Source organism: Squalius cephalus (assembly GCF_949319135.1).
Source record: "Squalius cephalus genome assembly, chromosome: 18".
Taxonomy (NCBI): Eukaryota; Metazoa; Chordata; class Actinopteri; order Cypriniformes; family Leuciscidae; genus Squalius; species Squalius cephalus.
In genome coordinates, this window is record NC_137139.1 from 18,905,372 (window position 1) to 18,925,200 (window position 19,829).

General features: G+C 37.8%; 1 protein-coding gene across 3 annotated transcripts in view; it reads right to left on the reverse strand.

Moving 5' to 3' along the window:
* Positions 1–19,829, reverse strand: part of lamb2l (laminin, beta 2-like) — a 42,759-nt gene that overhangs the window by 12,033 nt on the left and 10,897 nt on the right. For all 3 annotated transcript variants that reach the window (XM_079848790.1, XM_079848792.1, XM_079848791.1), the window contains exons 3-17: positions 10,124–10,293; positions 8,145–8,280; positions 7,707–7,780; positions 7,385–7,573; positions 7,220–7,283; positions 6,010–6,212; positions 5,774–5,894; positions 5,503–5,691; positions 5,209–5,388; positions 4,741–4,853; positions 4,457–4,536; positions 4,020–4,176; positions 2,464–2,598; positions 2,205–2,366; positions 846–967 (exon numbers count right to left, since the gene is read on the reverse strand). In XM_079848790.1, the coding sequence (XP_079704916.1) occupies positions 846–967; positions 2,205–2,366; positions 2,464–2,598; positions 4,020–4,176; positions 4,457–4,536; positions 4,741–4,853; positions 5,209–5,388; positions 5,503–5,691; positions 5,774–5,894; positions 6,010–6,212; positions 7,220–7,283; positions 7,385–7,573; positions 7,707–7,780; positions 8,145–8,280; positions 10,124–10,293 (2,095 nt within the window). The remainder of the gene's footprint in view (positions 1–845; positions 968–2,204; positions 2,367–2,463; positions 2,599–4,019; positions 4,177–4,456; positions 4,537–4,740; positions 4,854–5,208; positions 5,389–5,502; positions 5,692–5,773; positions 5,895–6,009; positions 6,213–7,219; positions 7,284–7,384; positions 7,574–7,706; positions 7,781–8,144; positions 8,281–10,123; positions 10,294–19,829) is intronic.

Sequence of the window (19,829 nt, forward strand, 5' to 3'; positions counted from 1 at the left end):
CATTGATTTGAAATAGAAATCTTTTGTTACATTATAAATGTATTTAATTTTGATAAATTGAATGCATACTTGGCTGCTAAATAAAGTAATTCTTTAAAAATCTTAGTAGTGCCTATATCACAGAAATATGCATGTACTATAGAGTATAGATATGATTATTATTTATATTGACAAACTATTAGTATATTAAACCAGCTTTAAAAGGGTGAAGCACACGACTCTGACCCTGACAGTTAGTACATACAGCTGCTTCCTTTTCCTATGTTGACAAAATTAATTCAAATCCCTTTCAAGCACCAGACATCCACCCTTATTTAGTTACCCACAGTTACACAGCAGCTCCACCAGCCTGATAATATCTGTGAAGTCTTATCTCCTGCCTGGGGTTTATTTCCCCATGGAAAGACTTAGACCAGTAACATATCCAGATTGAACTTCCTGAGCTCACCTGACTCCATCGCTCCTTTATTTTTATTGTTTCTCTCACTTTCTCCCAATATCTTTTTTTTTTTTTTTTTTTGCTCAAGAGATGCAGCTTTTGACAGAGTCTAATTTGCTCCTGCATTCCCTGTGTTTTGGGACGAGGCCAGAAATCAGATTAGAGTCAGATTGCAATGGCACCTAAAAACTCAGCTATGCAGGAAAAAGATCAAAACAACTGCCATGGAATGAGGGTTGGCTATAATAAAATAGTACTTTGTACATTATACATAATAGTACACTTGCAAAACTATGCAAGAAGTGCTTACAAAGAAATATGAATGTGCACTTGCATCCAAAAACAAAGCATTCATGATATGTCAGGTAAACAAGGACACACACAGAAATAAACACAATGATATTACCTCCTGTGGTGGGGCATTGTGACTGTGTACATCTGCTCTGTGGGCAGCATGTTTCCACAGCGGAGACTTGTGGGTAAATTCAGGGATGTCACGCTCACTAAAGCTTCCCAGTCCTCTGTGGACTGCATGCAAACAAAAAGAACAGACAAAATGATTATAAAAATTATTGATTTTAAATCAAATTTTAGATATGGGATATTTATTAAAGGGATAGACCACCCAAAAATGTAGTTCATCTGTCATCTGTCATCAATCATTGGTTCCCATTGACTTTGATTGTATGGACAAAAAATATAATGAATGTAAATGGGAAAATAAACTGTTTGGTTACCAACATTCTTCAAAATATCTTCTTTTACATTCCATAGAAGAAAGAAAGTCATAAAGTTTGGAACAACATGAGGGTGAGAAAATGAAAATTTGTTTTTGAGTGGACTATCCCTTTAAAGGAACACTCCACCGTTTTTTTAAATAGGGCTTATTCACTTTCTTTCCTACATTTAGATAGGTGGGCAAATGCATTTTTGTCTCAGTGCATGCATTGTTTTAGTTTGACAGGGTCGGCGCTAGCTTAGCATAATGAATGGAATCCTTTGTTGCCAGCTAGCATGTCCTGAGTAAAAGTGATATAAAAAATTAAAACAACCCACCTAATTACTTCTTGTGGCCTGCGTATTCACAACAAGTACAAATAGCGATGCAGATTAACACTAGGCGATTTCCTAGGCAGATATTGACTTATATATTAAGGACTATATTAGGGGGAAACACAGGCGAAGCACTGCTACTTGGGCGTGATATCTCTGCGCCCAAGTAGCAGTGCTTCGCCTGTGCTTCCCCCTAATATAGTCCCAAGTCAATATCTGCATAGGAAATCGCCTAGTGTTAATCTGCATCACTATTTGTACTTGTTGTGAATACGCAGGCCACAAGAAGTAATTAGGTGGGTTTTAAAAAAATTTGATATCACTTTTACTCAGGACATGCTAGCTGGCAACAAAGGATTCCATTCATTATGCTAACCTAAGCTAGCGCCGACCCTGTCAAACTAAAACAATGCATGCACTGAGACAAAAATGCATTTGCCCACCTATCTAAATGTAGGAAAGAAGGTGAATAAAACCTGTTTCAAAAAACGGTGGAGTGTTCCTTTAAGTAACTATTAAAAGACACTGAACCAAATTAAACTGGAATCTATGTTTCTGGAACATGGTAGCTGGATTCTAGCTGGTCTAAACTGGTGCAAGATGGCCATTACTAATAGATGGTATGATCAGCTGGTTGTTGTTTGTTTGGCAGGTTAAAGATGATCTACCAGCTAGTATTCAGCGACCATGTTCCGAAACAATGACCACAAACCTCTGGCTCGTATCGGATCATGATGTCATATTCCATGGCGTAAGGGATGTTGTTGATGGTGAACTCTAGGCCAGCTCCATCTTTAGCCCGAGCGAAGCCCGGCCCGGTCCATGTGACCATCTGACCCGGCTGTCTCTCTCTGTGCACTATGCTCACGCTGGGCTGAAAACAGACACAGACTCATATTAAAAAGGATACAGCAGTTTAAGGTATAGCAGCTGATAAAGGTGGAGGTGGAGTTATCTGAAGGGAAACTCACTGTTTGTTGCAACTGTCGGATCCGTCTCAGTGCTGCCCTCTGTTGCTGGGCGATGTGACGGTGACGGCGGTGTCTTCTCAGCTGATAGTTGAGATGCTGCACACAGTCGGTCTCTGCCTGAGGCCTCGGATTGCCCTAAACAACAAGCACACATATCGTGCTCACCTTAATATTCAAGATATAACATTTATTTATACTGGATAACATGAATACTCTGGAAAACAGAGTACGTCGACAGTATGTCTAGAGTAATCTCATACTAATCTTCTAGTATGCAGTAGCCTATGTATACTATTCTTCCAATATGCATTATTTATACTGTGCACACAGTAAGCACATTTCCAAATGTGCATTACATAACCAGAGCATATTGCATGGGATATTATATCCCACAATGCAATGTGCTCAGCTTGACCTTCCATTTTGAAAGTTATGACTGCACAAGAAATTAGACCAAACATGAAAGTTTGGGGTCAGTATGATTTTAAAAAAATAAATTAATACTTTTATTCAGCAAGGAAACATTCAATTGCTCAAAAGTGACAAGCATTTATAATGCTAGAAAGAAACTTTTAAAGAATATTGTGCTCTATACAGTAGGCAATAAAAATGTCTTTCCAAGCACAAATGCAAAAGCAGAGCACAACTTGACACTCTTTCTGAAAGAAGTGAGTGAGGTGGCAGGCAGTGAGAGCGTAAACTGTAATGATGATGGACGAGAGAGTGAGAGACTGTGTGAACCAAACAGTTCTGGTGTGTGTTTGGTGGGCATTAATAACTCGCACTGACGGGCTGGCATCTCTTCTGCTCTTTGATCTTATTCTGGGTCACTTCAGCTGTGGACCCGTGAGCATTCTGCAGTTCGTATGTGGGTTTGTTTGTGTATGATATAGTGTGTCTGGACAACCAGCACTGTCAGTCTGAGTTCCTGCGGAGGGATCTGGAAAAACCTCACTAAATTATGATAGAGTCATGCTTTAAAAAAATAAATATAAATGATTTTTTAAAATGATTAATTTTAACTGGGAAATTGGAAGACAAACTAGAAGTAAAAATATTGATCTAAGGGGGAACTTTTTTTTTAACCAAAGCTAAATCACCAAACCCATTGTGACTCAGAAGATATGATGGTATCAGATAGGCATGCGGCTCTGAGTGTTTTGTGTTACAGTGCAGCGGAAGTGAAGGTACCTGAGGGTTTAACTCACATGAATGTAAACTGACAAATGAGACGGTTTTACATTTAACATATTACATCAACATTTAGTTATGTTAGGGGCTGAAAGATCCAACTGAACCCAAAAATCAGGGAATTCTTTCTCTGACATACACAAATTACTCTCTCTAGATCTATGTGCAGGATCCTGTTTCCATGGCCCATGATACCAGCATCACATCCAAGAGAAGAACAGACACTTATTCATAACAATGGGAAGATTTATAGCAGTACCCTTATAATATGACAAGAAGTTTAGGAGTTTAGTCTGCCAAAAGAAAAAACAACAAAATTGTTAAAATGCAAGTATTAGGTGCTTATATGAATGAGCATTACTCACAGGAAGAGCGGGATCATCAGGGGAGTGACCTATAGCTCCCTCTGCTTCATATTTGTAATAATCCAGAGAAGCACAGAAAAACGCAGGCTGCACTTCAGAACACTTCCGACCAATCAGATGAGGCCGACAGTCACACTGACCGTTGTCCATCATGCATCTGAAGGTGAAAGGGAAAAAGGTTTATTCACAATTGTCATAGATATCTTGAAATCTCTTCAAATCAAGGGCCACCTTGCAGTTCGGCACTTCCGTTTAGTTCAATTCTTTAAACAAATTAAAGAGTTTTGACCTTAGTACCAATGCTAATCAAATCCCAGAACAACGTTGGACTTTAATTTTGGTATATCAAAACTACACCCAGATACCAGACACTTCCTTATTGCTAATCGAGGGTAAATACACTCATTTAAATGCAATGACTGACATCATTGACTCACCTGCTGCTGGTTGCACCACCAAAGTCACAGTCACAGGGTCTGCAACCTGCCAGATCATTACTGAGTCCCCAGTATTCAGGCTGTTCACAAACAAAAATACATACAGGCATTTAAAAAAAAAAAAGATTTAAAAGGAATGTGATGGTTTATTGGGAGAGAGAGAATTGTAACACAGAGAGAGAGAGAGAGAGAGAGAGAGAGAGAGAGAGAGAGAGAGAGAGAGAGAGAGAGAGAGAGAGAGAGAGAGAGAGAGAGAGAGAGAGAGAGAGAGAGAGGGCATGTACCAGGCACTGATTGCAGTAGCGACCAGTGACGTATCTTTTGCAGGAGCAGTCCCCGCTGATCTGATCACATGGGGCCCCCAGCATGGTGATGCCACGGGGGTCACAGTTACATGCTGCCAATGACATACACATACATGGAACACATAAATGTCACATACAGAGGCCCCTAAAGTTATTTTCACACTTAAAGATAGGGTAATGCTTTTCATAAACACTTTTTGTTATACTGAAACTCTCTTCACATCCTGATAGCAATCAATAATAGAAAAAACTGGTCACTTCTGTGGAAGTCTCAGGATCAAAAAATGCATAAGTATATTTAAGCATACAAAATGTATGAATGTCTTTCCATTAAACCAAGTAGAATTTATATTTAAGAAATATACCACAAATGTTTGATGAACTACACCTGTGTGAACTTGAGGAGAACAGACTTCAAACATCCACTAAACACATACAAACACTTACGCTGGCATCCCAGTGTGTTGTCAAGACTGAGTCCATAGTGTCCCTCTTTGCAGTAGTCGCAGCGCTGACCCCTGACGTTCTGCTTACAGCGACACTGACCACCAATCATACCCAGATCCAGATCAGTATGACTGTCACAAACTCCTCCCTCTACAGAGCCCACAGGGTCACAGTCACAGGCTACACACACACACACACACACAGGAAACAACATGAACAACAGGTAGGAGAAACCATGTACAAAAAAGTCCCATTGAAAGGCTTTTTCTCAGCAGATTATCATGAACAACTTACAGACACATGCAGCCGGGTCTCTGATGTCTCTAGCTGGATCCTGATAGTAAAAAGGTTTACAGGTCTCACAGTTGCGGCCCATGGTGTTGTGGAGACAGTTGTCACACACGCCTCCACTGGCGTTTCCAGTAGCCAGATACACCGCCATGTCAAAATGACACTGATTGGAGTGACCGTTACAGTTGCATTCTAAAAAAGTCACATATTAAGATTTTTTTGTTGACATTTTAATTAAGATTTTCTTGAACCTCTACATGCATGTGTATCTTACCCCTGCAGGTGTGTGCGTTATCAGTCTCGGCGGGCCTCCAGGGTGCATCATGGTAGAAATCTCTGCAGAGCTCACAGTTTAATCCCACAGTGTTGTGCTTACACACACAACGTCCATGAATCTGTCGGATCAAAAGAGTAGGATATATTAAATAGTGTGCTTCATTCACAATCCATCAAAGAATAATAAATTGTTCTTTGAAATCAGAACTACAAATCAATCTGGCAGACACCCACCATGCCTGAATCCCTAGTGGTCACTCCAGGTACTGGTGCGCACTCCGACGCGTGACCGTAGCAGAAGCAGCTCCCACGCACAACCAGCTCATGCAGCGCATAGTAATATTTCTGCAGCACGTCAGGACGGCGGTCAAGCAGGTTATCGCCCAGAGTGTGCAGTTTAGTGAAGTTTATCCGTAAGTTAGTGATCCGCAACAAATCTGAGGGGAGATTGTGCAGCGGCTTTACTTGCAGTACTGTGAACAGGGTCCAAATTGAACACTTGCTACAGTAAATGTGAGTTATTTACTTGCTAAAGCCGATTTTACTCTCAAGTTAACCATTAATAATTCCATTGCAATAGAGACAAATATATATTTGAAGTAATAGATAATGTACATCCAGACAGTTTTTAATAGCAAGATAAAACTCGAAAGGGTGATCAGAATGAAGTGGAGGGGTCTTGTATCACCCTGAAGGGGTTTATTTTGCAAAAACAACTGACTGGATGTACATTATTCTGCTTATTACACGGCTACTTGTCAAATAAGTAAATAAGATTACACTTTATTTTAAGGAGACGTTGTTAGTGTAATTAATTAAGTAACAAATAAGTAGGCTACTGAGTAATATTATTTAACTACATGTAGCATACTTACTATAGGTTTACTATTATTACTATAGTAACTACACGTAAAGTATAACTACAAGTTAACATAAAAGTGTTACTGTAAATAAGATGCGAAATATTGATTTGAGTTGAAATATTTTATTAGCTCATTAAACGCAAAGCTTCTGTGAAGAAAAACAGTTGCTAGAAAGCAGCTTTGCATCTGGATGAACGATCAAGTTAAAAAAAGATTTAAGGGATAATGTATCACTTATTACACAGATTTTCACCACATTACGGGGACATGAAATATTGATTTGAGAAGAAACCTTTTTTTAAATCTTACCTGTTTGTCATCTTATAATTCATTACAGTCTACAAAACTATCATTCTAGCAAAAAGACGGACATTTCAACAATATATGCATACGATTTCTACTGAAGTCCTCCAGTTTTATTACAGGATAGTCGATAACTGAGGTACAAGATGGCAAGATCAGGGAATAACTGACCGCAGAATGTCTCGACTGACAAGTATTTCAGAGAGCCGTGTAATAATAAAAAATATATTCCACAAAACAGTTACATGGCAAAAAAAAAAATACTGTACTGCACAAACCCTGAATGTCAAGACCGTATGGGTCTTTGACATGGATCGCAGGATCCAGCACTTTGTAGATGACCTAAAATAAAAATAATACAGTCATATAGTGGGAACGCTGAATCCAAAAGTAACATTAAAACAGACTGAAACACATCCATAATACCATCAGCTCACACTCACCTCTCCCTCAGTGGACGGTTCAATGTCAGAGTAGCGCTCCTCACAGATGACCTCGTCAATAAAGCGAAGAGAGTGGGCAGGAACCCTGGGGAAAGTCTTGGTGCAGTTGTAGGCGAAGTAGCGATATGGCCTCCATGTACGGCCAAAATCTGAAGAACGCTCAATCATCATAGCAGCAGGTCTAAACGTCTGTGGAGATGCAAACAGAAGGTTACAGTTAGGCTTGTTTCACTTTTATTAATAAATACTTTTATTCAATTAAATTGCTAATGTAAAACTTGAAACTTGACGTGTTACACTTGAAATCCATTTATATACACACCTTAAACTTCATGATGAGATGAGTAAAGTGGAACTCTGCCTCAAGATTTAGTCGAATACTGACATTCTCCTCTCCTGCACACAAATTAAAGAAAAAAAAACATTCATAAACTACAAGTATTCAATTGAATTCGTAAAATGTTTCATTATAAACTACTGAGTGAAAACAAAAGCTTATTTAAAAAATGAACATGAATTTCATAACTTTTAGGTAGTAGAATTACTTAGGATTAGGGTTCGGTTTAGGGTTAGTTACTTGTAATTTTGCATAATTTACTGTTATAGTGCATACATATAGTAACATGTAACTACATCACCTTAAAATAAAATGTTACCAATATATATATATATATTCTTTTTTAAATCTTAAAAAAAAAACTAAAAAAAAACCATTATGTGCTTTCAGGCTTTCGGTCTCAAAAAACACATTCTCACACACCATTTACAGACTGCCACCAGGTGAGTTCTCCTCTGCGGTCTCTCTGATAGATGACATTCTCCACCCTGTGGCTGTTTCTGTGATTATAGGCATCGTATGGCTCCTGAGAGTTACACATAAAGCACTTATCTGAATCCTGTCAAGAGACATAGAGAAAGAAAAGAGTGAGAAGAAAAACAATGCACATTTTGCAAAAACACTTAGCAACATCAGTGCAGTCTGACAGGAGCCTCTCCACACCTTTTCTTCCAGGTACAGTTTCATTTGTAATGACTTAAACCCGCATGGCTGGCGGTTCAGGTAGCTGCCAAGACGTACAAAAGAAATCTGGGTCATAGCCTGAGCAAAACGTTGCCTCAGAATGGGAGGGCAAGTTCCATGCCAACCTGGAAGCGGAGGAAGAGAGGGGAATGGGCCTCCTGGATTCAGGTCAGAACATGAGAGTTAGCGTGGATGAACGCCAGAGCACTTTGTCTAAGCTGAGTTGTTGTCATGGGCACCAAAACCTCCAGCAATGACCTGACCGAGTGAGACACGTGTATTTCTTCAGGACCCGTTAAAGGTCACAGCAATGACCAGGAGAACCTCAGAATCTATTTCAGATCCTCACAAGCTCTGCAGGAGACGGATATCAGCACTTCTACAATATTGTGCTTAACACACACTAGACACATGCTTACTGGGGTAGTTTTGAGTGTGAGCTGCCAACAATAGGATTAGCAGTGATCAACCGGATTATGAACAACAGGAATGCTATGCTAGGGCCCTGCAAAAAACACATTAATTCTCTAGCATGACTTAGCACTGTGGATTCACACAGTTTAAGTGTATGGACTGCAATTGGGGTTAATAGAGACAAAAATACTTTCTGATAATTTGCTAAGATGATCTTGTTAAAAAAAAACAAGTTATATATGGATATTTTATACAAATGATTGCCTGCTTTATTTATTGATATGTAATAATTATACTGGATTTTTTTACACTAAAATGATTAAATTACACTAGTTTATTGAGAAACATTTACACATTTTATTTAGGTTGTTAAGATATTTAAGTGCAATTATATATTTTTTAATATGTGGCCTAACAAATACAAGTGGTTTACAAATACATCTTAACTGCACTTAAAATGTATCTCATTATGCCAAGTTTATAGCCAACATCAATCTATCTATTTATCTATTTTTTCTATCTATCTGGATAAATTACAACACAAACGGAAATGTGGGGAACTCTGCAGACACCCTACTGACAAATAAATTGACAGAGCGCTGACAGGTAACACCTGCGTTGAGGACAAAAAGGGTGTAACTCCTGGTCTAGGATGTATGGTGCCTCCAGGCAGTTAAACAGTTTCTTTCAATTTTATGCACCCAAAACACTTTAATGAGGGGTAAAAAACAAAGAACCTAAAAGAACACAGAACATTTTAAATAGACATTCATACAACATTAAACAGTCAATGAAAATATAATTCATGAGGGCAGAAAAGAGTGCTTTATAGACACCTAAAGGAAAGGGAGGAGGAGTGTTTCGGGATAAAAGAGGGAAAGCAAACAGAGATGTAAGAAATGAATACAAGATCTTTTAAATCACACACGTATCGAATAGAAAAGCCTTAGGCTGCAGTTTTGACTGCTGTAAAAGAGGTGTGGCATAGTGAGCAATACACGTGCAAGAGTCCAACATGTGCAAAATCCTGTAAGTGTGCGGGTGTGTGTGTGTGTGTGTGTGTGTGTGTGGTAAGGTTTGCCTACATTTTGAGGATCAAATGTGCCCTTAAAGGGTAGTAAAAAATGAAAGGGGCCCTGTGCACAAGCACATCTATCTTCATATGACAAATAATTTCCGTCAACACAAACTGCAGGGCAAGGCCATACATGCAGGTGTAGATAACATAGTGTACACAACATGAGATCATGTTTTTGTGTCTATATGAAAGAGAAAGAATGGTTCCGAAATAACGCTGGGTTTACCTGCAAATGACTGACTATGCAGTACATCTCAGGTCCATCCAGGCCACAGGTGGAGGTGGCGGTCAGATTAACAGCTCGGCCAATCAGAAGGTTCCCTGTTGCTGGATAACAGCTCCCTTCCATGCAGCCATGTGGAGCTGAGGGGATCTCCTGAGCCACAGCTGGAAGAACTGGAGAGGACACAGACAGGAAGTGGAGGTCATTAACTTAACAGTGTGTTCCATTTCACCGGCTCACCAAACATTATAGTAGGGGATATCTGTACAACTTCACTTCGCTTGGCATTTTTTTGTTTTGTTTCTTTGAAAGCCCATCATCGTAATCAATAACAGACAGCACATTTGAGCAGAATGGGGTTTGAGGTATGAGGACACAATACTCGGAATAACAGACATATAAATGTCAAATGAATTACACCAAGTAACAGTAAAATATAATAATTCATTAAAGGGGTGGTTAATTATCATTTCACTTTTCTAACTTTAGTTAGTTTGTAATGTTGCTGTTTGAGCATAAACAACATCTGCAAAGTTACAACGCTCAAAGTTCAAAGCAAAAAGAAAATTTTAAAGAAATTGCTTTTTAAGGACTACAACAAACGACTGGTAGAGACTACACAAGCTTCCTCCTGGGTTAGTGACATCACTAACCCTAAAATTTACCTAAACCCCACCCCCGTGAACATTTATAGATGATCATGACAGAATATGCTAATCAATAACTAGTAGATTACTACACATAAGCTACATAAATTCATCAACTAACCATTCAGACATGTTGTCACTTCTTGAGTCTCTCCATCTTTGTCTGACTACGGTTTGAGCATAAAAGGCTAAAAGGTTTTGAAATGTTCAGTGCACGTCTGTGTGAGGTAAAATGACACAAGCTGTTAAAGCTCCGCCCTCTGCGTCGGGAGCAGCAGCTCATTTGCATTTAAAGGGGCACACACAAAAACGGTGCTTTGCTCACCCTCAAAAAGTGACAATTTTTAACATGCTATATCAAAATATCTGTGGGGTATTTTGAGCTAAAACTTCACATACACACTCTGGGGACATCAAAGACTTATTTTACATTTTGTGAAAAGGGCATTACACCACCCCTTTAAAAAAAAAAACATCAATAAATAAATGAATGAATAAATGAACAAACAAATAAAGGAACGAACAAACAAATGAATGAATAAATATATTGTTATGTGTGATATGAAAACATATTTGAAGGGCTGCAACTCAAGCAAGTTTATTTTAGTCAAACTTCAAGTGGTGCACTATGACTTGTGGGTAAATTTCCCTTTCCACTTCCTGAGAAATGATTTCAGATATATATATGTTCCCCACGCTGTTTGCAGTGCCTTCTGGACATAGTCACATACCCGATACATATTCACATACGATACATCCCTACGATATCCCATACACTCTACTTTTCTTTCCAAAACACCACACAACAGCCAATGATTGGATGTTATCATGGCATTCAACAAGCACGGCTTCTTTTTGATGACCTCATGCGGCTCATGGTCCCACCCAGGCGGCAGTATCAAAGACTGAGGGTTTAGTTTCTCATTGAGTCAGGAAAATAACTGGCTTTGTTCCACATGGTTACCTCTGCAACGGGCTCAAAATGCACTGTGTTTGCCTTCCAAAATACACAGTTCATTATAGGGTTATCATTGTCAAATCCAGATGTGTGGGAGGTCTTACATGGATTTTGAACATTCACTTCTAATGTTGTGGTACTATCATTAAGACTAGCAAGTAACCGCACCCTCAAACTATAAAACTGCAGAGATCTAGGATTTCGCAGTTGGAGAATGGCAATAACCAAGAAGTCATTCACATTGAGATGTGAATGACCTCTTTATCATTGAGAGGCTCTTGGAAAGACAGTGTCCTGGTCAATCTTTGGGCCCCTCTGTGCTACCATTTTTCACACATCACTGACTCTGAATAATAATACCATCATCTCAACAAAGAATAATGAGAGAATGAGTGCGAGTACACGAAACAAAAAGAGTGGACATAGTGAAATTGATGAAGTGGACGTCAGATAGCCTATGTGTGATGGGAAAGGACATTCAGAAAAACAAGATGACAGAAATATATTTTTGATGCTGATTTTAAAACCTAATGTGATGCAGCCAGAAAATACTGCAAGGGAGATGTATTATAATTAGGGATGCACGCTATATCGGCCACCATATCGGTATCGGCCGATATATAAGTTCATTTTAAATGTTACCGTTGTCTGCCTGATGAGAACATTTAAAAATCTGGCAGACATATTAAAGCCGATAAATAATGGATTATTTCCTTCAGCGGAGACACTTCAGATGTGTGCTGTTCGCCATGATGGTTTTGAATTGCTTGAAATATGATTGGAATAACTTCAAACAAGAAAAATACAGTGCAACATGCGCAGCGCAAATCTGTTATATATGTTACAGGAGAACATTATAATTGTGTGCTTGGGACATGGATTTTAATGGTGAGACTTTAGTTTTTGTATCAGGCTCTCAAAAATTATATCAAATTTGGATTTAGATTTATTCTCCAATTTATCGGTTATCGGCTTTCAAATATAAAGAATTATTGGTCATCGGTATCGACCAAAATTTTCATATTGGTGCATCCCTAATTATAATTTAAGTATAATAAGTTTATCAGTATCAGACTATATATTTAACTGTGCATGTTTGTTTCCTTTATTTTTATATTTATAGTAAATAATTTTAACCATCATCTAACACTCAGAGTAATTCTTTAAAAACACTAATAATTTAATAACACTGTGATAATGTTGTGATGCCTAAATTTACTTGTAGCATTAAAAATGATTGTTTTTACTTTATTTAGACAAAACAGGGTAGAACTATAATATAAATATATCAATTCTCAGAAATTACATGAAAATAATTTTAGCTTACCAGTATCCAGAATAATATTGGTGCATATAGTAATTATTCTACTTACATATTATTCAACTTCTATAACATTAAAATACACATAGTATATTAAGTCAACTCAAATTTATTTGCATAACACTTTCACAATACACACCATTTCAAAACAGTTTTACAGAAAATGATGATGTTAGTGTTTATAATATTTGAATATCTTCATGCCTTATAGTTGGACTTAGCAGATATTAGAGCTGGCCGATAATATGGTTTATATTTTGCAACGATGTAAACAAACAAGCAGTTGAGATTTGCTATATAGTACATATCACTTTACTTGAGTATACTGTACATGTATGCAAGTTGGATACTATTTATCCAACTTATATATTTATCCAATATATTGTGTATATCAGTCATTCAATTACTCAACACTGTTCTTTGCACAAGAGTGCAGATAAGCCTTTAAAGTTCATAACAATATTGAAATCGAGCCCCAGGTCAAAAAATGAAAACAAATGCCATGAATTCCATTTGATTGCATCAAGGTACTAAAGTGTATCTGGTGAGGGCACTGAAAGGTTTTTGGTTAACTCACATACTGTAAAAATCCACATAATGAAGAAATAAAGGTCCAGATTGTGCGTGTATGCGCGTCATTGTGTATGGTTTATGTTTGTATGTGTGTGAGAGGTGGGGATTCCCATGAAAAATGATTTGCAAATACCTTTCGTTCACATTCTCGCTAGTTTTCTAAGTAGACGGGGGTATTTCAAAGGCAATCTGTTCACCTTGCTAATTACAGGACGGGTGTTTGAGGAACTTTCAGAGTGCGGATCAGTCTTTACAGGCCACACGCACAAGAAAACACCAATTCTCCAAAAAGAGTGTTTTGCCTTATGAGACCTTATGCTGCATCCCTCATTACAGATTCCTTGAGGTAAAGGATGCATTTAACACTTTTTCTACATGACTTCTCATGTTCTGACTAGCAAGCAACGTGACTGTGAGAGTGTGTGTTTGGGGAGGCAAGGGGTAGGCAAGAATAGGTTTTGACTTTGTTTTGGCATAGTCTGTTATTGAGTCTCCACACATTATTTTCTCTTCTTCAAAGTGTCTAAACAAATGAAGACATCCAATGCAAAAGCCTCTAAAAGCCACCTCTGTCAAAAATGAGTGAATGCTCTTCACACATAGTATACGCTCATCAAATACTTTCTCTTCAAACTCACTAAATCCCAGCCTCAGCCCATTCAGAAATGCCGGTACTTGGGTAGAAACCTAGACATAGAAGCCTAATAAAAATGTTAATATTAAAAAAAAAATTAAGACGCACTTAGAGGACTCTGCATCTGAAGTATTCAAATGTGAAAAAAGACTGATAGAGAAAGAGAGAGAAAGTGTCATCACTAATAGAAAAATGGATGAAATTATGTACAAGCAGTGGATTATTCCATCCATTGAAGTTAATTAATTAGCAATAATTAAACAATAATTTTGTACTCACAGTTCACAGTAGTCCAGTTTGTACTCACAAACAATTGTCAAGCTTATTAAAATAAAACTACATTTAAAAATTTGCTCTTTTAGGCTGAGCTCTTCTGCTTGTCCCTGCATTTTTTTTAACACACCCACAAACCGCTTAAGCTATAACACACACCCTCTTTCCTACATGCCACATTTACAGCACACAGAGATACAAGATACAAGCGGTTACAGAGGCAGATGTGCATCTGCAAAGTGCAGATAGTACAGGAATGCCAAGCCAGGAAAATATCATTCATTAAGAGAAAAATTCCAGGTGTAAAAGTATCTCACACGGGTCTTGCAAAATGCCCATCTATAGCTAAGGAATGGCATTCCGCGAGTCGACAACATGCCGCCACATGTGCTGCACTGCATGTCGCAATGAAGCTGAGACCACCATCATCTATAAACAATATGATTGTTCTTAAAATACCCGAGGCACAACATGTTGGTTCCATTGTGGTAATCGGCTGATATTAGATCTTTTAAAACTTACCATTTATGTATCAGTTAGTATTTATTTTTGCATGCTCATTTCCTCTATTTTTACATTTAGATCACCTTTGCTATCATTGGACGCTCGCTTAAAAGTTCATTTTAAAAAATGTACATAATTGAATAACTCTGTTAAATGTAATCTTTAGCAAATCTCAATATGATTATCCATTTTTCATACTGTAGTGTGCATTTTAATGTTGTGATGCCCAAATTCACTTGGAGCATTTAAAATGACTGATTTTAGTTTGTGTTTTATTTTTCAATCTATTTAGACAAAATTGAGCAGAAATTGAATGGCCACTTATCATTTATCATCCATAGCATGAATATAATTATCAGATTATTGCAAAGTCAATCATTTTACAGTCAATCATTATGTTACTTAATAAACTGGATAATTAGAGCATTGGCTCCTTAAGTAAATTACATTTTGTAATTAACAGATTACATTTTTTTTCACCTATATACAGTATATGCGAGTGAAATAGCTTCTCAGACAAGAAAAAATGTAGGGCGGGACTTGATTTTGTACATGGGGAATTAATTGGATCGTTGGTTCATTGTGGTGTACAAAATACAGCAAAATACAACAAAACACAAAAAACATATTGCAGAATACAGCAATACACACAAAATCACATACAGTAAACGAACAAAGCATTTAAACACGTCATCAAATAGATGTCACTGCAAGGGAGGTGGAAAGTTATTTTATTTTATTTACAGATAAATCAGTTTTAAATAATTCTTTTATTATTATTTTTAAATGCAATATTCTGTTTAAAAAACAAACAAAAAAAAAAACAACAAAAAAAGATTTGTCCATTTTGATTTCACTGATTTAAGAATAAAAAGTAAGTTAGCATAGACAATGCACTGTCAAACCCTGAACTGGAATGTGAAAAATAAGATAGTGAACCTACAGGCACAGACAAAGCAAGGCAGTCATTGTTGTTTGAAGTTAAACAATCACAATCTAAGCCTAACACTTGACAGATCATAACTAGAATGTTCCTCCACAGATAATACTGATAAAACTGATGGCACAATAGAGCGCTTATGAAGGAGTAGGTATAAGAAATGCAGCCTAAAGCTGGCAGACCTAATAGATTTTGTCTACATGAAGTTTATTCCAAAACAGGACAGAGTACACAAAGTGCACATGCCCTAAGACACATAGAGACATTCCATTACAGTGGCACATGCTCACACACCTTGGTCATATTCCTTGTACAATCATTAACACACAGTCTTTCTGACCCACATTGAGTAAAGAAAGTACAATGGGCACAGAGCCCACAGCTCCAGATAATGAACTTGTGCTTGTGCCAGAAATAATTACTGTAAAACATGTTATCAGTGATGATTAGCATTTGAATTATTGGTAAACAGTGGACAAACTTAAAACATGCAGCACATATATTTATTTATTTATTTATTTAAATAATAGCTGTAGTGATTTGGTAATCACACTAGGCCAAATAGCAAGTTCATTTTTTTATCTGATTAAACGTGCAGGCCTACTCAGGTGTCCCATTATTGTGAATATAATATTATAATATAAGTCAAAATGCCATTGTCTATGTTTTATAAAAATATGAAACTGCTGTGTAATAGTACATTAAACACTAAGAAAAGAGATCTTACAGAAAACACAATGAAAATTAATGAGTGAAGTTAACTCCTTCATAAGAATCTAATGGAAGCTTGTTTAACACCCCGTCATCAAACCAGGCTTTTCAGCCACTACTTAAAATATCTTTTAAAAAGCCACATTCAGAAATCACACACCTGAGACTGTTCATTTCCACAACATTCCTCTCATGCTCTAAATTCTGGCTGAACCTTTAAACACAGCTTTCTGATCCACAGAAAGATCAACATAAAAAAAAAAGGCAGATAATATCTTCATATCTTACATATTCACACTTAACAGAACATCAGAGGGCCTTGGCTAGTGCAATTCATTCTAATGTCTGATGTTAGCATGTGTTGCTAAGCTAATAACACAATCGCCTATAAAAGTCAATTAAAAGCACACAAGTTTTATTATCAACACTCTTCAGTACTGAATAAAATATATTTATAATCATTATTTAACATCTTGGATGCCTTTTTTTTTTTTTTTTGGTGCAATGTATTATGGGATTGCCAAACGGCGCTTTCGCACCGGAGGAACCTTTACATAGTTCCTAGAACTATTGCCGAAAGTAACAGGATGTCGGCGCGTACTCACCGCAGGAACTAGGAATTTAGTTCTAGGAACTCTTTTGGAGGAACTAATTTAGCTCCTACTTCAGAGTAGGGTCTAAACCAGCACTATGAGAACTATCCGTGACATTAGTGTACGCGGATTGGCCGAAACAAGGGTACGAAACCCGTAAAAGACGAGTCAAGAGCTCAATGTTCTAAATCAAGCTAAAATGCCATGGTTACGATTACGTTTTTATGACTCATTTGCTTTTGTTAACACTATCGGGTAGGTTTAGGGCAGTGTATAGTGTAGCCTACGTTATTTTAAAACGTAATTGAGCATTAATCTTTTAGCGGCACTCACTGGACATTTCAATTCAGAATTGCGGTGATGCGTACAAACTCCGACGTAATAAAACGTTGCCATATTCATGCTTTTAGCGCCACTTACTGGACATTTCACTTTGAAACTGTCGCAAAACGTGCACGACGCAAAGTATTTTGCCCTTTGCAAATATTGCCACAGGTATGTTTTTCGAATGAGCCTGGGCTGAGAATGTCAGAATGTGAATACATTAAGCAGTAGGCATTAAAAGGTGCCCGGACAACTTGCTACATCCGTCGAGACACTAAAGTGCGCATTTGATGGACACTTATCTAGGCCACGGGAGAGGAGTTGTGAATGAGAGTGAATCGAGTCACATGACATGAGTACGTTCTGATTACATTCATACTATATAGAACAAACTAAATTGTATCTACTCAGACAGTATACAATTTCAGAGGCAACTCGGTTCTTGATCTGGGGTCACCCAGCTATACCATATTTCGGAGTGTGACACACAAGGCTATAGCTCTAACTAAAGCAGCATAATTTTGCTGACTAATGACTACTGTTCAGAACAGTCTTCGCATTAGGAGTGACCCTACAGTATGATGTCTAAACATGCCATCTAGGTAGGCAGCTCATAGGGTTTGGAACGGAGCCAGTGTTGCAGTGTTTTTCCATTTCCAGTCCATTTTTCCAGACATTTAGGCTAATCTTTTAAGTGTAGCATTTTCAACAGGGGATATGCATTTAGGCATCTAGCTAAATTACTAGTGATTGAGCATATAAGGATCCTGATAAAATAATAAATGACGCACTGTGCTACAATGAGAATAATAGGCCAAAATTAGCGTGTTGATCCCCCTCTACCCCACATGTCAAAACTAATGGCCATCCTCAGCACTGTTCTCATTCCATCCTCAGTGAAGCACCCTCACTATTGAAATCCTGCTCCCCACTCTTATTCTCCACTTCACTCCCTCTTGTTCAGTTTCTCTCTCCCTTTTGAGTCAATACATATAGCAGACAGTGAAAATGACTGCATCCCAAGCATGAGCACCACGACTACAAGTTTCAAAAGTATGTGTACTAACTGTTAGCCCATCAAACTACGGCTACCCTGATCAAGAAAACGTTTTTTTATTTCCACTGGCGCAATTTTCAGCAGGCAAACAGCACTGAATCTATAATGAGTCTAATTAACATAAAATGATATGTGCCAATAACTTAAGTTAAATACAACGCATCACGGCTTCAGTGCATTAAGCACCTGGTTAAACTGAATACATTTGCAGCAAATGCAAATCAGTGGAAATAGGGTCTAGAGACACGTTTTTTTAACTTGAGTGCCACATTTTTAGAACGGCATGTCACGAGCAAGATGTTGCAAAAGACGCAAGACGCGAGCATAACACGTCCATCTAGTGCAGGTTTACATAGAAAAGCAATACAGAACACGTTTTTGCATTTAAAAATGTGAGACGCGGGGCAGTGCAATGAAAAAAAAACACAAGAGATGTTTTTTTTATGTTCAGCTTCTTTTAAATTGAGCGCTGCATTTTTAGAACAGCATATCATGCACAAGACACCGCAAAAGACATGAGATGCAAGCACAACAGTCAAACACGTCTGTATAGTCAAAAACCAGAAAGAACAGCGAAAAAGCAGTGGAATGCAAAAATGTTTATGAATTTGCCCCATGTATCTGTTTGTATGTTTTTCTGGTCGTTAAATATCGACAGTAATTTTCCTTGCCTTGTTTAGCAGAGTTTTCCGCAGGTGTATGGTTTTCTCTCCATAATGTATAGACCTTTCATTATGAAACACAAAGAAGCGAGGAAAAGCAAACACAATGCCTCTGATTGCTGCTCTTCAGAGAGAGAAAGGCCAGGCACTGATGCTAAAGGGTAACAGGTTGGTCATGTTTTCGTTTGCTTAAGTCTAGATTGTTTTGTTGAAAAGGGCTCTCGTGGGAGCTACTGTGAAAGACCTCCTAGGTGGGGGTCTGTGTGTTTAAACTTCACTTTATTTAAGAAGCTTATCCCCTGCTCATCTCACTGGAGAGTCAGATTTTGATAATGACATGGGATTGAATGTGTTGTCATCAGTCATTTTATGATCCCACCTTTAAGGGATAGTTCACCCAAAAATGAAAATTCTGTCATCATTTACTCACCCTCAGGTTGTTCCAAACCTGTATGTTTTTCTTTCTTCTGCTGAACACAGAAGATCATATTTTGAAGAATGTGGGTAGCCAA